The sequence below is a fragment of the Meleagris gallopavo genome, chromosome 14 (genome assembly GCF_905368555.1).
Source record: "Meleagris gallopavo chromosome 14, MGAL_WU_HG_1.1, whole genome shotgun sequence".
NCBI lineage: Eukaryota > Metazoa > Chordata > Aves > Galliformes > Phasianidae > Meleagris > Meleagris gallopavo.
The window spans coordinates 9,403,293-9,423,198 of NC_139417.1; the positions used below are offsets into that span (position 1 = coordinate 9,403,293).

Sequence of the window (19,906 nt, forward strand, 5' to 3'; positions counted from 1 at the left end):
CTCCTACTTGCTTATTTAACTTTGTATTTCCTATTTTCTTTCCAAAATGCCCCTTCAGCTTTTTTTCCCATATCATTGCCAGTGCCCACAATGTCTTTTTTCTCTGGCTGCCATTTCCTGCCTTTCACCATCATTTTCTCTCCATAAAATTCCTTCTGAATTGCTTTTCCGAGCTGTCTAGTAGTGTTTAAAAGCAGGTGATGTTCTTTCTACTGACTTGGGCAGAGGGGCCATAAGGAATTGCTTTAGAGAAGAGTCATGTTATGGATGAACTGCAGAACTGGGGACATGCCAAGAATTATTCTGGGACAAAAGATTTGGGGATAGGAGATTGCTGAACTCTTCCACAAAACTCTTAAAACTTTTGGTCAAACTTCTGTTTTGAAATGAAAAAACTGAAAAGTTTGATTTAAAAAATAACAGAGTGAGAGATTCAGGCTTTCCAAAAAAATGCACTGCATTGAGTTGGGTGGAAGAGAGGTGGAAGAGAATGATTCACTGAATTTTATCAGAATCTACAAACCATTTTGGTTTTGTCTGGGATATCCAAATTCTCTTTTTTCCTTATGCCATTCCTTCTTGGCATGGGGCATGTTAGCTTCCCACTGTTCACCTGTGAAATGATGCTGTCAGGGCTTCTCTACTCATCCTCTAAAATGTATTATTATTTACAGTTCCCATCAGCACTCCAAAGAAAAGTAGTTTAAAAACAAAGTACCTTTCTTATGTTAATTCAGAACACTAAGCATTCACTTATTTTAATCCTCAAGCATTAAGGAAGGAAGAAATTATGTAGGGAAGAAATAGATCCCAAAAAATACCATCCATTTAATCCAACATACTTTGTCCTACAGTACATAGCAAAGGGTGAGATATTTTTCTTCACAGAAGCAAATTGCTGGAAAAAAGACAAAGTCATGGTGCTATCTGTTAAAAATCTCTTTCCTCTTACCCAAGACATAAATCTCACTGTTGACCACGGCTGTGCTGAAGTGGTATTTGGAGTACTTCATTGGTGCACACTCTGTCCATTTGTCTCGGCCTGGGTCGTACTGAAACATTCTGTTACTTAATCGATCCGGCTCATCGTCAGGCAGATCCATCTGTATGAAATATGACAGCCATATAATAATACAACATTTGGAGCCCTCCACACAGCCTGCATGCAATTAATCACAGCAGACAGATGGGCAGATAAATAACATAAACACATCAATTACAGCTGCGAAGTGATGCGCATGCAGGACGGTTTAACAGCACCCCTGACTTGTGGCTGTGAGTACACTGCGGAAGGCAAATGAATAACAGAGAATTCATATTCTGTAGCAATAACGCTAAGGATCTGACAAATTACAATACATTCATGGGCCCAACTCTGGCCCCCCTCTTCTACAAGGCTCCTATGAAGTACTACTAGTAATAGAGGGAAAAGGTTGCTATATCTTTTCTCCTGCTAATGGTTGAATTTCTACTTTCATTGTTATTCAGGCCATACGCAGGATGCTTTGGCTGCATGCAGTAGGCTTTGTGGTGAGAATTCTGAAACCATCCAAGATTAAAGTTTTCACTAGAGAGGACTACTTTGCTTACTCGTAAAGCTCGTTTATGTGTCCTTGCTTTGCTTGTTCTTTTACACTCCAAAAATACATTTCTAGCACTGATGGAAATGGTTTCGTGGGATGCAGTTAGTGGGCAATATTGGTGGTAAGTGGACAATTGGACTAGAATGATTTCAGATATCTTTTCCAACCTTAATGATACTGTGATTCTATGATATAACGTACAGAACAGCAGAAGTCAAACTAACAGGCAATATATAACCTCTTGATTACTCCATTAGAGTGCCCAGGGACACATTTTTCTCCATGATAGGTGTGAAATACTGATTTATTCACTGAGAAAGAAGTAAACTGTATTTTCAATACAGAGTGAGCATATACTTAAGAGCAGACACCATCTGACATGCTCTAAATTCACATCCTACATCATTTCTGCGATGACACACGTGACAATTTGCTCTGTTACAAAGCTGTAGTGTTGAGACAATTAGCATTAGTCCACTCATCTGCAGACTGCCTTTGTATGAACTCACACTCACACGCTGTTATGTACACGTGCTGATTGTCAGGTATGAATTTTAGGCATTTCCCAGGTGATTTTTTAAAGCTAACATTGGGTTAGTGCTTTTAGCTTGTGCATCTAAACCATTTTCTCCCCTTTCAATCTGTTCTGGAGATCTGTTAAGACAGACAAAGCTGGATCTCACTTCCACATTTGTGTTTTTATATCCTCCAGTTCAAATTTTCTTTCTTTCTCTTTTAGTGGACAGATTGTTTCTGCATTAAACCTGTTCTCATAATTGACTTCTTTAAACAGCAAGGTGTCCTTGCTCTGTTGTTTTAGTATGAGAAAAGCTCTCTGATCTTTCCGTTGTCTCCTCTGGGGACTTCAGCACTCTAAATATCCAAAGAGCTGGAAATCCTGTTTGCTGAATACATCTCATCTGAGCACTTCAAACAGTAATATATTTCAAGTGATCACAAACCAATGAGATGTGATGACAGTCTGAAAGTACTATAGTTGGCAGTAACAATTACAGGTGCTCTACATCACTGTCAAATACATGGTTTTTATTTTTCTTAAATGCCCAAAACTAAACTTCACTGAGCAGTAAATAAGAATTAATTAAACTCTTAAAAAGCATCTTTCACACTGGGAATGACTGGAGAGAGAAAGCACTGTTCCTGTTCCTGATACTCACCTGCCTCGTAGCATAATTCTGTGTATTACCTGTTCTACTGAAAATGACATCTGTGGCCCTACTGGAAACTCCTGTTAAAACATCATAAGGCCAAGCAACGCAACTGAAACAAAAAATGAGTGGATAAAAGGAATCTCTTTTCCAGAGAATGCCTCAACTTTTCATTTAAAATATGATAAAAACCAAATAAATAAATATTAGATAACCAATAAATTTTCCTGAAACGCTGAGGGAAATTTCAAATGTAAATCTGGCCTTGAAATTTACATAGGTACATGGCTTTTGAATAGAGGGCTTGGTTAAGGAGCTCTATATTGTTTAAAGAACATTACTTACGGATACTCAGCAAAATTAAAAGGAGAGTGTATAGGAAGAGGAAAAACTGAAGTTAATCAATTTTTCAGTCTGTAATGACAAAAAAAATGCCAAATAGGCATTTGATAGGACAAGAGGAAATGGCTTCAAACTAAAAGAGATTTAGACAGGATATAAGGAAGTGTTGGTTTTGTTTTTGGTTGGTTTTTTTTTTTTTTGTTCGGAGGGGGAGGTGGAGAGGGAGGGAGAGGTGAGGTGTTGTTTGCTTGTTGTTGCTGTTAAACAATCTTTTAAAAATCTTGCTCACTGAGCATGTCTTCATGAATGAACTGCCCTTCTTGAAGTTGGTATTTTCAGTGAGAATGACTTAATATGAATATTATTCCTCTTTACCATTTGGTTTTCCTAGAAAAGATGTCAAACAATGTGAGCAATTTATTTTTCCATGCAAGCAGCACCATGAAATTGTACAACATAAAAAGCAAACGTTTTCCCGAAACATGACTGGCACTTTTCTCAACCTGTGGTGTCCAGCCACCCAGCACGTAGAGCTTGTTCTTCATTGTCACCACTGCATGGCAGGCTAATGGCACTGGCAGAGGTGCTGTGGTTCTCCAGGTACCTCGCTCCATGGAGTACTTCTCCATGCAGTTTGTGACCACATATTGATTTTTGACTTTCATTTGCCCTCCGATCACATAGAGATCGTTATGGACAGTGCCCAATGCATAGAGTTCACGGAACTGAGCGGTGCACAGGCTGTGCCAAAATTGATTTCCTCGCTGGTGGTATCTGTAGGGAAATTCAAAGCTGTAAATGTCATGGTTCAGTGTGGTCTCATATGATTGTTTACAAATGTTATCCCCTTCATCTTCAATGATTATTCAGTGATGTGATGACAAGAGGAGCTTTCTCCTTCATAGAGAGTTTATACAATTGGCCTCATTGTTTGCAAATCAAGCATTTTTAGTATTAGGCATCCCGATTTTAAGCATTCTTTCAAAGATATTTGACCCTTTTTTTCTGCACGTGCTGTTCAGTAACTGTTCCCCACTGAAGTTAGTGGGAAGAGCAAAAGTTGAGCACAGCTGAAAATAGAGCTACTTTATCTGACCTGTAGGGATTTACTTCTTTAAATTCAGGTACCTGTGTTTGAAAAAAAAAAAGTTATTTTTAATTCTGTCTTTAATCCAGAAAAGCTATGGCTGTCTTTAAAATGGGCTCATCTGAAAAAGACTTGAGTGAAATAGAAGGAGATTTAAATTACCAGTCTGTCTTTTCATCTCTGAGCATCAACATGGATTACTCAGATAAGACTGTTAGCTCTCCCCTACTGGATTCCTTAGGTCATTCACTTGACACATTTACCCCCACTACAGACTCAAAAAGAGAACCTTAGTAATACGTGGAGCTTTGTACTGGGAGAATATAGAATCCACATACAACAAAGCAGAATCTAATCAAGCTTATTTACACAAAGATTCCACTATGGTAAACCCTCCTTCTTTCAGGAGAAAAAGCACAGGGATTTGGTTTTAGATATATAATTCCTTGTACCATGAAGATCAGTTGTGACAAACTGATTAGTTGAAATCTCTGGGACAACTCTCAGGTAAAGAATGCTTTGTGTAATGGTCTTTTCTTGATCTCAGAGACATTTTTTGGACTTAAAATTTGTAAATAATCAGGGAATTTCTGACAGGGTACACACCTATAAATTTCAATGTTCCTGTTTTTTTGTCTAGACATTTTGGCGGCGCTTGCCTCTCCTGCCACAATAATATCATTATTCTCAGTGACAACACCACTGCAAACACTTCCTAAACCCTCTCCATACTTTGGAGAGGAAATGAAGTAAGTCTTTTGTGTTGCAGGAGCGTAGCAGAAACTGGCATCTGCATAGCTCCCATGTCTTGACCTAATGCCAAGCGAATTGTTGCCGATGCAGAGTAAGAGATCAGTAGTCTCCATGCCATATCGCAAGCTGAGAGAAGGGTGAGTGGCTAGTTTGATGCTTTTCAACGCTTCCTCAAACATATCATTGCATTCTGAATTGCACAGAATCACTGTGTTCCTTTTGCGAGCTTCCATGAGAAAGGAAGGGCTGACCAGTACCAGTCTCACTTCCTTCAAGAGCTTGATAAGATGTTCTGCACGCGACTTTCTGCTGTGATTCACCCATCTAATGACAAGGTCCAGAATGCTTTCCTCCCTGGAAACATTCAGATCATCTGATTTTATAAGAGTCAACAGCTGCTGGACTTCAATCTCCAATATTTCTTCCTGTAAGCTCACCTCAGCAAAGTGCTGATATAAGTACCTCTTTGCTTGATCGCATAAATCTTCTGCTCCAATATGGTTTGCAAAGTAGTAGATGCCCACACAATTGGAAGCATCCATGTGGTCCATCATGTACTTTTGACACAAGCTGAAAACATCTTCCATCTGCATGAAATACGACGCCAGAGCAACAGTCTGCACGTTCTGGTTAGTGAGGTGCAAATCCGCACTGTACATGTAATTGAGTATTACAGACACACTCTCTGCTGAGATGTCATAGAGTACCACTTCTCTTTGAGTGCATTCGACCAAGCCACAGGTAAACATGGCTTTGAAGTAAGAACTGAAGGCAGCCAGTACCACCTTATGGCAGGGAAATTTCTCACCTTCGGCAACTAGCACAACATCAACTATCTCTGATGATTCTTTCATTCTTTTTACTTGTTCCAGTAAAGTCAAGCTATGGCGTTGCTTTCTTTTCTCCTCAGTCCTATGATCCATGCTTAATCGCCAAACTTTCTCTTTTTAGATCTCCTTGGAATTCAAGGTCTTCATCCAGTATGTTTCTAGAGACAGAAGGGTAATATAGTTCAATAAGAAGAAATTACTAGGCAAATTAATATTACTGTTCATTTCTAAAGATAAATCATTCTGTAGAGGGTGCCCTAAACTAGTAATATACGAATAGTATGTAAAATTATGCTAAGAACTCATGATGAAGATCTCCAGGGCTTAAAAAAAAACAACAAATCAACACTCCAAATGACCATTAATATTCAATTTAATATTCAATACCTCCCCAGGAGTTTTGTGATTAATCAAAGAAAATTTCCCTTCAAAATGATCCTTTTCCAGCCGCCTTCTCCCTCTTTTCCTTCTCCTCTTCTATTAAAATCAAGTGAAAGATTTCCCCTGACTTTAATAAACTCAAGGTCGGGCTGTAACTCACTGGGATATTCAAGTTTTGTCTTTCACATGCACCCTAAGGAAATTAGTCAATGCTTCAGTGCTGAAATACCCTGTATTCTCAATTTCTCCCTTAGGTTGGGTAGTGGGATGGAGCAGTGCCTTTTCAGTGTTCACAGATCCATTCAGACTAGGAGTTTTGTCTAGTGAGGGACTTCAAGACTTTCACAAGACTAAAATAAAAAAAGAAAAAGAACATCAGACTTGCTTCTCTCATTACTTTTTACAGTGATCTACACCCCTGCAAAGCAATGGAAAATAAAGCCACTGGTGCAACCCAGTTCCCTGGCAATCTGTAGAAGGATCCAGGGCCCTTCAGTGAACCTCACGAGCTTTCAGATTAGCCAGAATGTGAGGTGCAGTGAAAAAGCTGTCAATAGGAGAATAAAGCCTACCCATCACTTGAGGGATATCAGTTCCTCACAGTTTTTGCCTCTCATGTGGTAATGAGACAGTTCTGTGGCAGAAATGCATTAAGGAATCATGTCATGAATCACTGATGCTCAGACGAGTCCTAAAGCTATGGTATAACCATGTTTGAAACACATTTGTAGCATGGTGTGTATTGCTTAATGAGACCACTCAAATGAGTAACATTCCTCACTAGCTTAAAATTTGCAGCATCGGGATCTGGTATGACAGATTGAGCTTGCTTTCTCTAATCTGGAAAGCATAAAATATTTCATTAAAGAAGTCTGAATCAACATAGAAAATGATTATATGAAATTCTTTGACATCTGATTTTTCTATAGAATTAGACCAAAAGAATTTAAATACTACAGTTATTTCCAAAGAGGAAGAGGATAACTGCAGCTATATTGTAAATTTCAGTCCTACTCTTTTAGCTGTCCAGTTGTTTTTGGAAGTGGTCATCATTCTATTTTAGCAAATTAAATAGATTCCTCACTTTGAGTGCTAAATTAAAAGCTAGGCATGCGTGAAGACTCACATTTCCTTAATTTTTGTCAATTCTTTCCATATTCTAAATTTGGAACTAGAAAAAACACATCTGAGACATGAATCTGGGTTATTATCAGGTTTTTTAAAATGGAATTGGAAGACAAAATATTAATTTCACAATCTGTATGTCGGCCAGGCTCTGAGCTCTTACGGTAATATCTAAAATCAATAAAAGATAATAAATTTTGCACAAAAAATAAAGTGATGTTGAATGTAGATTTTTTTTCCTGCTGCACTAAAATGAAATTCAAGAAACCTTAGGTCTTAGTTCTTCATCGACTGCCTATGGAGCAGTCTTTACATTCAACATAAGCCTTTTTTGAAACAGATGTTCTTTTCTTAATCCTTTGTGGTAATTAGATGGCCAATTGTTGTTTTCCCCTCTAGCTATTTTATTACGTTATGATGTTTGGTTTTCACTGCGTTTTGATAAAGGGACTACTCCATAACTGAAAGATCATGTTATGAGTACACGTATCTCAAGCAGCTGAGCTGTACTGCCATTCACTGGGCTGCTCATTCTCCAGCTTGATGAAAGTGTTCACTACAAATAAGTCCTCAATCAAGTTCAACAATCTGAAATAACCAAGCTTCCTTCTCCAAAAAGATCAACTTCTCTGCTTTCTCTTTTTGATCCTGTAACTTCACACATCCCCTACCTTCTCTGTAATGGACAAAATGTGCATTTCCAGTGTGAAGAACAAGTGAGATGATTAATCAGCACCATCTTTTTCAGACTTCTATACATATCAGGAAGCATGTGTAGAACTGAGTTATGACTTCATTTCCTTTGCTGGCCACCTTGAAGTTTTCTTTCACCATTAATTTAGCATTCTTAAGAGTAACACTGTCTTTGATTACACAGTTCAGTAGATTTGCAAATTCCATGTGCTCATTTAGAAGTGATTTGGATATTCGACAGTGAATGCTCACAGCCATCTCCTTCTAAGGTGTGAGCAGTACAGCACAGTTGACTGTTCACATACCATTCTGGGTACTAGTTATGTGATCATAAAAATCATAGAATCATTTCAGTTGGAAGGGACTCTTAAGAGTCATCTGGTCCAGCCCACCTGCAATGAACAGAGACACCCACAGCTCCATCAGGTGCTCAGAGCCCATCCAGCCTGACCTTGGCTGTCTCCAGTGACAGGGCACCCACCACCTCTCTGGGCAGCCTCTGCCTCACTACCCTTACAGTAAAAACCTCCTTCCTTATATCCAGTCTAAATCTTCCCTCTTCTCACTTGAAACCATTTCCCCTCATCCTACCACAACAGACCCTCCTAAAGAGCCTTTTCCTTTCTTGTTACAGTGATGGAGATAGGCTACACCCATCACTCAAGTTGGACCAGATGGCCTTTACAGGTCTCTTCCATCTCAAACGATTCTGTGATTCTATAAATCCTTTCATTAACCAGAATTTCATCCCCTACATTAGCTGCGAACTTGTCACTCCTTTCTTGGCTTTTAGCAGTGTTTAGGTGAGGTCATTGGAAGGATATTAACATTCTCCCATGTATCACTGGGAAGACTATTAAAGGGTAATAATGAAATGGAGCTGCTTTGCTTTCCCCTCTGGGTTACAGAGGAAAAAGAAAGTACACTGATATTAAAAGAAAGGATAAATGTGATACAAACACAATTTGCAGTGAGACACCGTGCTGAGATGGTGTCAGAGGCAGGGATGTCATTACTAAGCCCCACACAAGGCTCAAATCCTTTGTAATGTTACCAGGAACTAGAATCAGAATTTCAGGATATTTCTTTCTTGTACTGTGAAAAATGGATTCAGGTACAAATCTTCCATTGATGTTACTTCATCTCATAGCCGCACTGTTAATTTTCCTCCACTTCTGGCTGCTACTTTTATTTACATGTTAGCTGTTTTGTTAGTTTAATTTTGCTTTTTTTTTTTTTTAACCTTTGTGTCATGAACCTTACAAAGAGCCACACTTAATGTTACACCAGAACTACAGCACATGTTTTACCAGCAGTGGGGTGCTGCTTAAAACATAAATAAGCGCACTGCTGCGAGCTCAGCTCTCCAGCTTTTATGATCCAACTATAAATAAACGCTGTCCTCAATTCTCAGTTACACTGCAGCCTCTTTGAACTGCCCCAGCGCAAAGGGACTGCGAACCAGATGGAAACGTCTCATCAGGAATTTCCCTTAACCCCAGGAAAAAAAAAAAAGCAGCCTTGTAATTAGAGACATTATTTCAGTCTGGGACATGGGTTTTCCTTGCCTCTCCCCACGTCCCCGGGAATTTGCATGTTCCTGTGCCATGGCAGGAGGCTGGGAGCTGCAGGACCCAGCCCCATAGAGGTCACAGCGCCCAGCATGGGTCATCCCTGCCTTCTCCTCTTCCTCCTTGCCTTGTTTTCATTATTCTCCACTTTAATGAGGCTACCCTTCTTCAGCCTGCATCCCTTCAGGTGCTGAGCGGATCAGAGTTCAATCACATCAAAGCAGCGATGCCTCTGCCTATGAATTATTTGTGCTTCCATTGTTATCAGTAAGCCAGGGAGTAAATCTGCTAATTGTGTGCATTATGACATTTGGCTGACAGCCACGGCCAGGAAGAAATCAACACCCGGATGATAATCGCATTATAATCCGGGTGGTTAATTGCAGAGGCTGTGCTGGCATTTAAGATGTGGATTTTAAACCTCACCCCAGTACTGAGGAAGAGCAAATAATAATGCTAGTCTTGATATAGGGAAAATATATCACAAGAATAAGGTATAGAAAGGAATCTTCCAGGGAATTATAGACTAATTTAACTAATTCTTGGAAAGATGCTGGGAGAAATTGAATTATAAGAACTCAGGGGGCAATAAGGTGATAATTCATTCTTGATAGGTGCTGTAGCTGCTTTTATGTCAACCCAATGTTTTGTGGTGTTTTTTTTTGGTTTTTTTTTTCCCAGGGCTAATAGGAGATAACTTAGATACGTCACCCTACACAAAATAATGCTATGATCTCATATGATATCACTTAAAAAAATGTGATTAAATCAATGGATTAAATGAAATCAGGTAGTGGGCACCACTGATGGTAAGCAGATGGTTGGACTCAATGATTTTAGAGGTCTTCTCCAACCTTAATGATTCTATCACTCAGGTGTTTGAATGGCTGAAAAAGCACATTCAAATAACAGTTATCCGTGATCAAACCGGGAAGCACTGCTGGTCTGCAGGTAGAGCTTTTCCCTGAAACCATAGGTCACCTTTCAAGACATTTCTTGCTTTGATTTATATATTATTTCTCCAATGATTTTCATCCATTCTGGCAAGATAAAATATAGAAAGAGAAGTGCAGAAGCGTGGAAGAGCACTTAAGTGGGAGAGCATCCAACTCTTTTTATAGAATTTATGTCTATGTGGTTTGACAGGGGATACAGATAAATGTTTCTAATAAACAGTTCCCTGTGACAATTAGACATTTGGTGTTTGGGTGTATCTCATCCACCACCATAAATCTCACTTCTCTCAAGTTTTCAGTATTCTACCAGTTGCTAAGTACTTAGAGATTTGGGTTTCTCAGGTTTTCAAAAGCACCAAAGTTAAAATTACACCTTCTAATTAAGGTCACTGTGTAATTTTGGAACTGCAGAGTCTGCACTGCTTTCTACTGTAGAACTCCAGCCCCAATGTGCTTTAAAAGATTTGCCAGGGGACATGGTCACTGAAGTCAGAACAGGAACTCTCCTTGCTCAGCGCTGTCAATCTCCCTGGGTCAGCCCTGCAGATGGTGTTTTTCAGGTGATCTGAACAATCTACTGAGCAGCCTGGTCTAGAGGGAGATGTCCCTGCATATAGCAGGGGGATTGGAACCAGATGATCTTACAGGTCCCTTCCAAACCCAATCCATTCTAGGAGTCCATAATTGCTGGAAAGGATGGAGGAACTGCAAGGTTTTTAAAAGTGAATGCTGCAAACGTACAGCAATACGTCTGAGAGAGATGTCAACTATTTTTCTCCTTCCAATCCTGTGGCACCTTATTTATTCCCACGTACCATCTGACACCAAGGAGCTGAGCCAAGGTCCCCAGAAGTCTCCTGACAGCTGGTTCTTCCTGTCTATGAGAGCTTTGCTACCAGGTTATGGTCTGGCTTCTTCCAGACACCTAGCAGTGAGATTTAAGCAGCCTGAAAATCTGCCGAAACTGGTTTGGGATGCACTTAACTACGGGAGATCTGGAGCTGCTTTAATCACCTTTCAAAGAACTTGGGTAGTTGGTGATTCTGGAAAGGTCTGACAGTTTGAGCTCTGCTTACAGTCAAGACAGAGCTCTAGATGTGGGACTGATTAATATTGATCCTATCTCAGCACACGAGCCTTTTTTCTTTCTTTAAGCTAATAACGAAAGACTTCACGGGCCACATTTTCAAATTAGCCCTCACCTTAATCTTGGTCCAGTTCAAGGCTCTGTGGAGTCAGTCAAAAGAATCCCACAACGTAAGTAGAAAATGCACACGGCTGTTCACAATCGCTTCCCTGTAAACAACCCCCACTCTTAGCAATGATGTGCACTAACTGCACAAGAAGAAGAGAACCTAAGCTCACATATGCAGAGCCCATTTCTTTCGCAGTTCACATGTGCAGATCATTTTCTTACATATCAAAACTAATTGAAATGGCAAAGTGTTCCTCACAGTAGGAGGATGCACAAGTTTTCTGCGTATCCAACGATAGATGCCAGCAGAAGGAAAATGTGTTTCTGAGATGTAGTTCATTAGCTCTCTCAGCAGCCTGGAAGAGGTCAGAGAAGTTTCTCATTTCATTTCTTTCTAACCATACTGCAGAGTACAGGATTTTCTTTCTGGAACAATTACATCATATTGTACTTTTACAGACTGAACTGTATCACAATTAAAAGAAATAATCTAACAATTAGGTGCAGACCAAACTCTATCTGCATGTTTACAGCAGAAAAGATTGCAAACTTTAATTGCCTATATTTATATCAAACTCTGAAGTACGTATCCTTTTGGTTAGCAAATGTTGGTATGCAGACCTCGGTGTGCCAGTCACTAATCAGCAAAATTAAAATAAATTGCATGATGCAAACCCTTAGAACTTCACCTTAGTTCCAGTTTTAAACCAGCCCTCACCACAAACTTAATCTAGTTTCAATTCCAAGCAAGTATTCAGGTACGCCCAGCCACAGAAAAAAGTAACTTCTCAGCAATGCCATGCAGCACACCCAACGCAGCCCCAGCACTCACACATCTGCAACAAATCTGTACACCTCATATGAAACATTTTCAACTTCTGATAGTAAGGAGCAGTCCCAGGCACACAGGGATACCCAGATGGGAGCAAAGCAGTGCTTGCAGTCTTGTGGGTCCCCCAAGACACGCATCCAACATCCCAAGCAGCCCCACCGTCCCCAGCTCAGCTCTGAGGAGGAATTCAGCACGTACCTCTGTGAGCAGGCGCCTGAGGGGCTGTGTGGGAGAGACAGGGCTCGAAAAGGAGGGAAACAAATCTCACGTCGCAGCAGAGAGCTGCTGTGTGCACTGAGGTGCTGGGGCTATGAATAGAGCTGGGCTCCTGGCTGGAACATGGCGCTGCTCAGGTGTCAGACACAGGGCCATGTCAGGACAGCTGGCACTGGGGCTGCTCTGCTTCCTCAGTACCAGGGGAGGATACGCTATTGCTGGTTCAACCCATTCAAGCTGGGCTCAGAACCAAGACTGCTATCTCTACAGGCAGGCATTGCCCAAAACTTCTGCTTTTCTACACCTTAAGAGCCAAAATTGTAAAATGGGATTTTTTAAGGGAACAAGGCGGGGGACAACAGGACAAGGAGGAATGGTTTCAAACTACAAGGGAGATTTAGACTACATATAAGGAAGGTTTTTTTTACAATAAGAGCAGTGAGGCACTGGCACAGGCTACCCAGAGAGGTGAGCATCTCTGGGGATACTCTCCATCCCTGCAGACACTCAAGGTCAGGCTGGATGGGCTCAGAGCACCTGATGGAGCTGCAGGTGTCCCTGCTCATTGCAGGGGGGTTGAACCAGGTGGCCTTTAAGGGTCTCTTCCAACTCAGGCAATTTTAAGACTCTGAAAAATGAATAGTTCTTTCTATAAAGAATGACCAGCTTTTGGAGGAAGGATTCCTGCTTCCAAAGTATCTATGTACTTTTAATCAGCTGTAAGCCCTGACCATCAACATGCTTATGCTGATGTAAATCAGAAGCAGATCAACTAAATTGGGCTGGAATAATGGGGCTGCACCAATCTCCATCAGCTGGAGATCTGCTCAGATAGTGGTATACTCGAAATTGAAGGAGGAAAATAAGAGGGCCATCACAAACCCACATGCTTAAACAAAAGTGAGAAATAGATTAAGCAAAAATTAGGGTTATAAAACTGATTGATGTTGAGCCTATACTTTTAACTGAGAAAGACACTAAATTTTCAGAATGCTCTTCAAGAGGTTTTAATTTACTTATTCACTGAACTAATTGGTTGATTGATCATATTATCTTTTGAGAAAATTCAAAATGAAATGTCTTTCCTTATCTAGATTTTTAGTCAGATGGTTATATTGTATGGTTTTTTCAGAAGTGGTGAGGGTTGTGTTCAGGAATGTTCACTAGTCAATAGCAAATCATTGTTTTTAGGGGGAAATTAAGATGTACATCTTCTTGAAAAGCAGATTTCATATAATTTGTGGACAAAACTAAGAAAAAAAAAATCAAAGTGATGAAAGCTTACCCATGACAGGAAATGTGAGAGATCAGATTACAAAGAAGTCTGTGGTCTGAACTCCCAGATTGTTCCTATTAAAGTGCAGCTTTATCTTAGAAATAAAAGATATCCCAAGAAATAGAAATACCCAACCCCATACTGTAGCTTTCACAGAAGCCAGGATGGAACAGCAAACTGATGAAATGCCACCGCTATGATAAAAACGAACCACATCCCCTAAAATGCCTTGTTCTCCTGTTACATGCAACAGTTTATAGCACCACGCTGGTTAACACTGAGCACGTATGTAAGAACTTTTATTTATAGGAAACCACTCTACCATAACAATAACCACATTTCTTTGCTGAGTATATTCTTTAGCTAATTCATATAAAGAGTCCATTCCACAAAAATGCTAGCTGGCACTTTTAAGACAAATTCCTTTCTATTGCTCTCAAAACTCTGAATATTCCTTGAATTCCTGCCTCCTCTAGGGCAGGCAGTACTTTCTGATAGCACAGGCGGAGCAATGCAGCAGTGAACAGGGCTTGAGCTGGGTCGGCTGGAATTCAAAGCTTTCTCTGCTTTCTACTTCCTCCATGTAATTAAGCCATAGTCTTTTCACTCTGATATCATTATCTGTTGTCATGGTGATTTTAATTATGAAAATGAATGGTGAACAAGTAGGCGAAGACAGAAGTTTTTGCTGAACAAGGCTAAGTTAAGAGCAAGTGGAAAAATGTCTGTGGCACTACAAGAAGTGCGTGATCTTTTAACAGCAAGCTTTAAAACAATTAGGTGGGAGAGACATTTGATGTGAATATTTCAGGGTTTTGGGTGTTGAATTTAATGTCTTAGAAACAACTTTTGCCTGGTACCAACCATATAGTGCCTTCTGTCACCACGTGGAGGAAAATCCCTCTCTGAATCTCAGCTGCTCATAATTATCATCAAATGGAAATCATAGAATGGCCTCGGTTGGAGGGGACCTTAAAGATCACGTGTTTTCAACTCTTCAGCCATGGACAGAGCTGCCAACCAACCAGATCAGGCTGCCCAGGAAATTAACCTACTGGATAAATACCACATTGCTAAGCAAGAGTCCCACCAATTCCCAAGGGTGTGCTTCTCCTAGGAAAGATTTCAGATTATGACCTCAAAGTTAGCAACCCCACTCTCATGGGCCACAATTCTGCAGTTTTGCTCTGGCATGCTCTTTGTCAACAAATTGTCAAACAGTTGTACAGAGATGCTTCATGAAGCAGTGATACAAAAGCATAGTTCATACATAGCACACTGGCTGGCAGAGGCTGCAGTACGTATAGGCTCTGGATCTCACTGCATTGGGTGCTCTGCAAGTGGAGGTTGCTGTATTCATCATAGAATGAATGGCTTTGCTTGAAGGGAACTTTTAATGATCATTGAGCTCCAACCCCCCTGCTGAGGGCAGGACTGACAACCAGTAAGTAGATCAGGCTGCCCCATCCAACCTGGCTTTGAATACCTCCAGAAATAGAGCATCACAGCTTCTCTAGTTATGTTAGAACTAAGCTATGATATTTTGGTAGTTATATCTCCAAATACAGCACCAGTTCAAATATGAGAAAACAGAAGCAGGGAAATTTACTTGACCAGAGAACCCAGCTTAATCCTATTATCTCTTATTTCACTCTGAACAAAACACTGATCTTTCTTCCTTAGGAAAAGTGCTGACCTTTAGCACAGGGCAAGGGCAACCCAGACATGTCAGTGTCCACCCATCCAAGGAGCAGCACCCCTGCAGTCCCTTGCATTGAAATCTCTTCCTGGCTCTGCTGACCTGATTCCCAGGTTGCCTCATGGATAATGTGGCATGCCAGCCACCCGCTGCTTTCTCATTTAAATAAATGAGAAAGCTGAGGCTAAATTAACACTCCAGCAGAGGTAATAAGGGCCAACTCAGCAGCTGCCGTGATGTATGCAAATTGCAGTTTCACACATTAGGAGCTAGATGTTGCTTAATTTGTAGGTCTTTCCGTCTTGGAAATTAAAGAGCCTTTGTAAAATTCAGGCAATCTGAACAAATGAAAGTAAGAAAGGCCACAGAGAGCCCCCAAAGTCAGCTGTTCACCAGCACCTACCCTCTTCCTTTAGGAATTTCCCTCCTGATCCCTTGACATGCATTTATTACTGAGTTGCACTGCACTGCCTGATGCCTTTAGGCAAGGATCTGCTGATTTCCAGCAAACACACTGCCTGATTGAGGAGGCACCAACAGCCCTTTGACAAACAGAAACCCGATTTTTTTTTTCCTACATTTTTCCCCTCCAGTGTTGTCACCATTCAGGAGCTTAACATCCAGCAGGTTTCTTTCTCTGGGAATGAAACTGTAGCAGAGCAAAGGGAGGCCTGCCATAGCAGCCAGTTAATCAGGCAGAAGGAAAGGGTAGATAGGAGAGAATTTGTCCTCCTTTTAGATCCATAGAGATAGGAATGGAGATGGTAAAGAAGCACACAGCTGGCTACATTTTCTTTTTCCCCCCCACAAAGCTGTTCTAAACATTATTATTAATGCTTTTAATTCCTTTAAGAAAAATATGAGTATAGCTGTGCCAGGGTCAAAAATACTTCTGAATGGAGATGGTAGCACAATGGAAAGCACAGCAATAACAGCAGAGCAGCAAGTGAGGGTTTGCTCAAATTGAACAGCCACATGCACAGAAATAAAGGAAAGAAGCTGCTTACCTCCAGAAGACCTGAGGTATGCAGGGATCTCCAGCAAGATATCATTGCTTCCATTACCAACCTTTAAATGAGGTCTGGGAAGGGGCAGATCCTGGCTCCATCCCTTCAGGTCACTCAGGTGTATTGCATTGCATGTAGCTGAATTCTTCTGGGTTGGTCCTGCCTTCCCACCAGGTGCTCGATCACTGCTTCAAGCCATGACTTAGCATTTCCACTCCAGAGACCAAAACTGAAAGTTACACGCAGAAGTACATACCCAAAACAGCAGAACTTGAAGCCACACAGAATTAAAAGAAAAAAAAAAACTGTAACGTTCCTCAGGTTTGCATGTTCTGTTAGTAGAAAAACACTGTGAATCAGACTTCGTCACTCGGTACAAATCCCTGTCATTCTCTTGGCCTTCATCCCTCATCACTAAAGCAGGATGATGATGATGATGATGGTTTCCTACCAGCTGGAAAGATTAATTCACTAAGCTGCAGGGTCCACGTGCTAACAGAACAAATTAAGACAGGTATGCAGGTTTGCATATTCCAATAAACTCTGCATTTGCTGCAGTCCTATAATGAACACAAATCTATGCTAAAAAAAATACACGAAAAGCCTTTTCTTCAGCAGTAGCAAATGAATTACCAAAATACAAAGCCAAGTGTGCATTACTTTTTTGACAAAGCAAGGCAATAACTCAGATACACAGACTCCTCCTATCACAAGTAGTAGACATTTACCTCTTAAATATCCCAAAGGTGCTGCTTTAGGTGCCCAGACTCGAGCATCCAGCTGCAGATGGCTCTTCTCAACTATTCCCTCCCTTCCCCAGATGAGATTGATGTTTGTAGTGTAGTGCTGGAGTTCTAACTCACACAATTAAACTATGTGCTAAAGGCAAATGATCTAACACACCTACTCATCCAGCCAGCCATCGATCCTTTCTTCATCCCTTCCTTCCACTCATCCATCTTGATGTAAAAGGAAGACCATTTAGCCAGGTACCATATATTCTCTTTCATCTCAAAGGTTGAGTCACTTGAGTCACCAGCTGTAGCTTTTTGAGTTCAGCTGTGAGGGAGCTCATAAATTAGGAGGTAAAAGCCTGGAAAGATCTGCAGTCTTGTCACCTGTTTAATTACTTGCCTGCAGTTGCCCCTAAATGTGGAGCCTATTTTGTTCAAAAATTGCTACTGAATTTAGTGGTTTGTTCTAGAGCAGTACTGCATCACAAAAATGAACAGGAATTAGAATCATAGAACCATTAAGGTTGAAAAAGATGTCTGAGATCATCTAGTCCAGTCATCCACCTGTCACAAATATTGTCCATTAACCACAGAGCCCCATTTCCACATTTCTTAACACCTCTGGGGACAGTGACTCCACCATTCCCAGGGCAGCCTGTTCCAATGCATTGCTACTTTTTGGAAAATAATTTTTTCCTAATATCCAACCTGAGCCTCCTCTTGTACAATTTGAGGTCATTGGGATCCTTCAAAAAAGTGAAATTTCTACATTTGCTTGATTAAAAAAAAAAAAAAAGCATGAAGAAATGTAGCATCTTCCAAGTTACACCCCACGTGGCACTCTTCCAAACCTCTTTCCATATGTTCTTAAGTGTTGAAAGTCCAAATGTTCCATATCTCACTGTCAAATTCTCTGGCTCTCTCCCAACAGCTCTTACAATACAGTTGGGCATTGTCTAGCGAGCATAAATAAATACCTCAGATTGATAATTAAAAATATATTTGATCATCTTATAGATACAAATAGCCAAGGGGTGCAGCGCTGAATGAATCATTCACGCTGACAGATTTTGGAACAGCAGAAGAACGTATTTCTGGTCTCACTGATGTTGCCCTGGAAATTCTGGTTTGTTGCAGAAGGTAATGCTGAGGAGCTCTGGGACAAGGTGCAGAAGTGGAGACTGACGAGCCATTCAGGGACCTCGCAGCAACTGCAGATGCTACTGACTCTAAGGCAGAAACAAAACCACAGATAGCTTTGATATAGGAGTACCAAAGACCGTAGCCAACACACAGCAGATGTATTGTGTTGGGGCTAAGTGAGAGCTGGGAGGGCGAACATTCAGATTCAGTAACTTTGGATGTTATTACCAGCACATGCTGCTAATTTATAATAAGATTAAATAGGAAGGTTGTTAAAGGCCTTGAGAATTGAAGATGTCCTTGCTTGCTTGCTAACAATCCTTTGCTCTCTTGGGCTGTAATAATGTCATCATCATCTCATGTATGAAATACTTTGGGTGCTTACAGATGCTCTGCCCTCTTTTTTACTGCAGTAATTCTCATTTGTCATCCCCTTTCCCAAGGCATGCTTCTAGGTAATTATCATGTGCTTCAGTTCAGCCAAGGAGGGAAACTGGTGAATGTGTTTCCCTTGCTAGGAGCTATAAAGTAAATTGTAGCAGATATTGCAAAAATCAAATATCCAAGAGGTTTTTCCTCTGATGTGCACTTCACTTGATGGATATTCTTTACTTTCTCCAGTACTACTCCTGATTGACAGCAGGCTGAGAATCCAGCCTCCCATTCACTGACTGATGCAGCTGTTTTGCTGAACCAGCTTCCTGGCTGGGAATGGATCCAGTCAGCTGTGGATAACAAACCCAATAATAGGGGTTTCAAAGATTTCATACTTTTTTTTTTTTTTTTTTTTTAATATTTACGAAGTTATTTTTCTTACAAAATCTGTTAGGCAGATGTTAGGAAGTAATTACTATACTATACATGAATTGGAAAGAAAATGCATGTCAGCCATACACTGAACATGTGTGAGTGGCTGAAGCAGAGAAACCAAAGATAAACAAGAAAAAAAAGTAAAATGTATCAGTGCAGAATCTGCCAGAATTTACCATGGGGTTATAAAGAAGAAATAGCACAAGGCAAGCTCTTCTCATCAGCCATAAGTCAGTGCATATCCAAAACGACAAGCCTGCTACCTTCTCTAACAACGGCCGAGTTATACTCACCATTGGTAGATGGAAGTTGAATATGGCTTTGACCAAGGAGGTACAGTTCCCATCAGTTTCCCAGAGAGGCTGTGGATGCCCTGTCCCTGGAAGTGTTCAAGGCCAGGTTGGATGGGATCCTGGGCAGCCTGGTCTAGTATTAGATGTGGAGGTTGGTGGCCCTGCATGCAGCAGGGGGGTTGGAGCTTCGTGATCATTGAGTTCCCTTCCA

At 40.7% G+C, this 19,906-nt stretch overlaps 1 protein-coding gene across 3 annotated transcripts in view; it reads right to left on the reverse strand.

Annotated features, from left to right (window-relative positions):
* The window catches only part of KBTBD12 (kelch repeat and BTB domain containing 12), a 52,603-nt gene that overhangs the window by 25,487 nt on the left and 7,210 nt on the right, over positions 1-19,906 (reverse strand). For 2 of the 3 annotated variants that reach the window (XM_085235955.1, XM_085235954.1), the window contains exons 2-7: positions 19,696-19,781; positions 16,716-18,678; positions 6,375-6,495; positions 4,788-5,922; positions 3,598-3,868; positions 953-1,103 (exon numbers count right to left, since the gene is read on the reverse strand). In XM_085235955.1, the coding sequence (XP_085092081.1) occupies positions 953-1,103; positions 3,598-3,868; positions 4,788-5,857 (1,492 nt within the window). In that variant the 5' untranslated portion in view covers positions 5,858-5,922; positions 6,375-6,495; positions 16,716-18,678; positions 19,696-19,781. The other variant, XM_003210106.5, reaches the window with a different exon arrangement.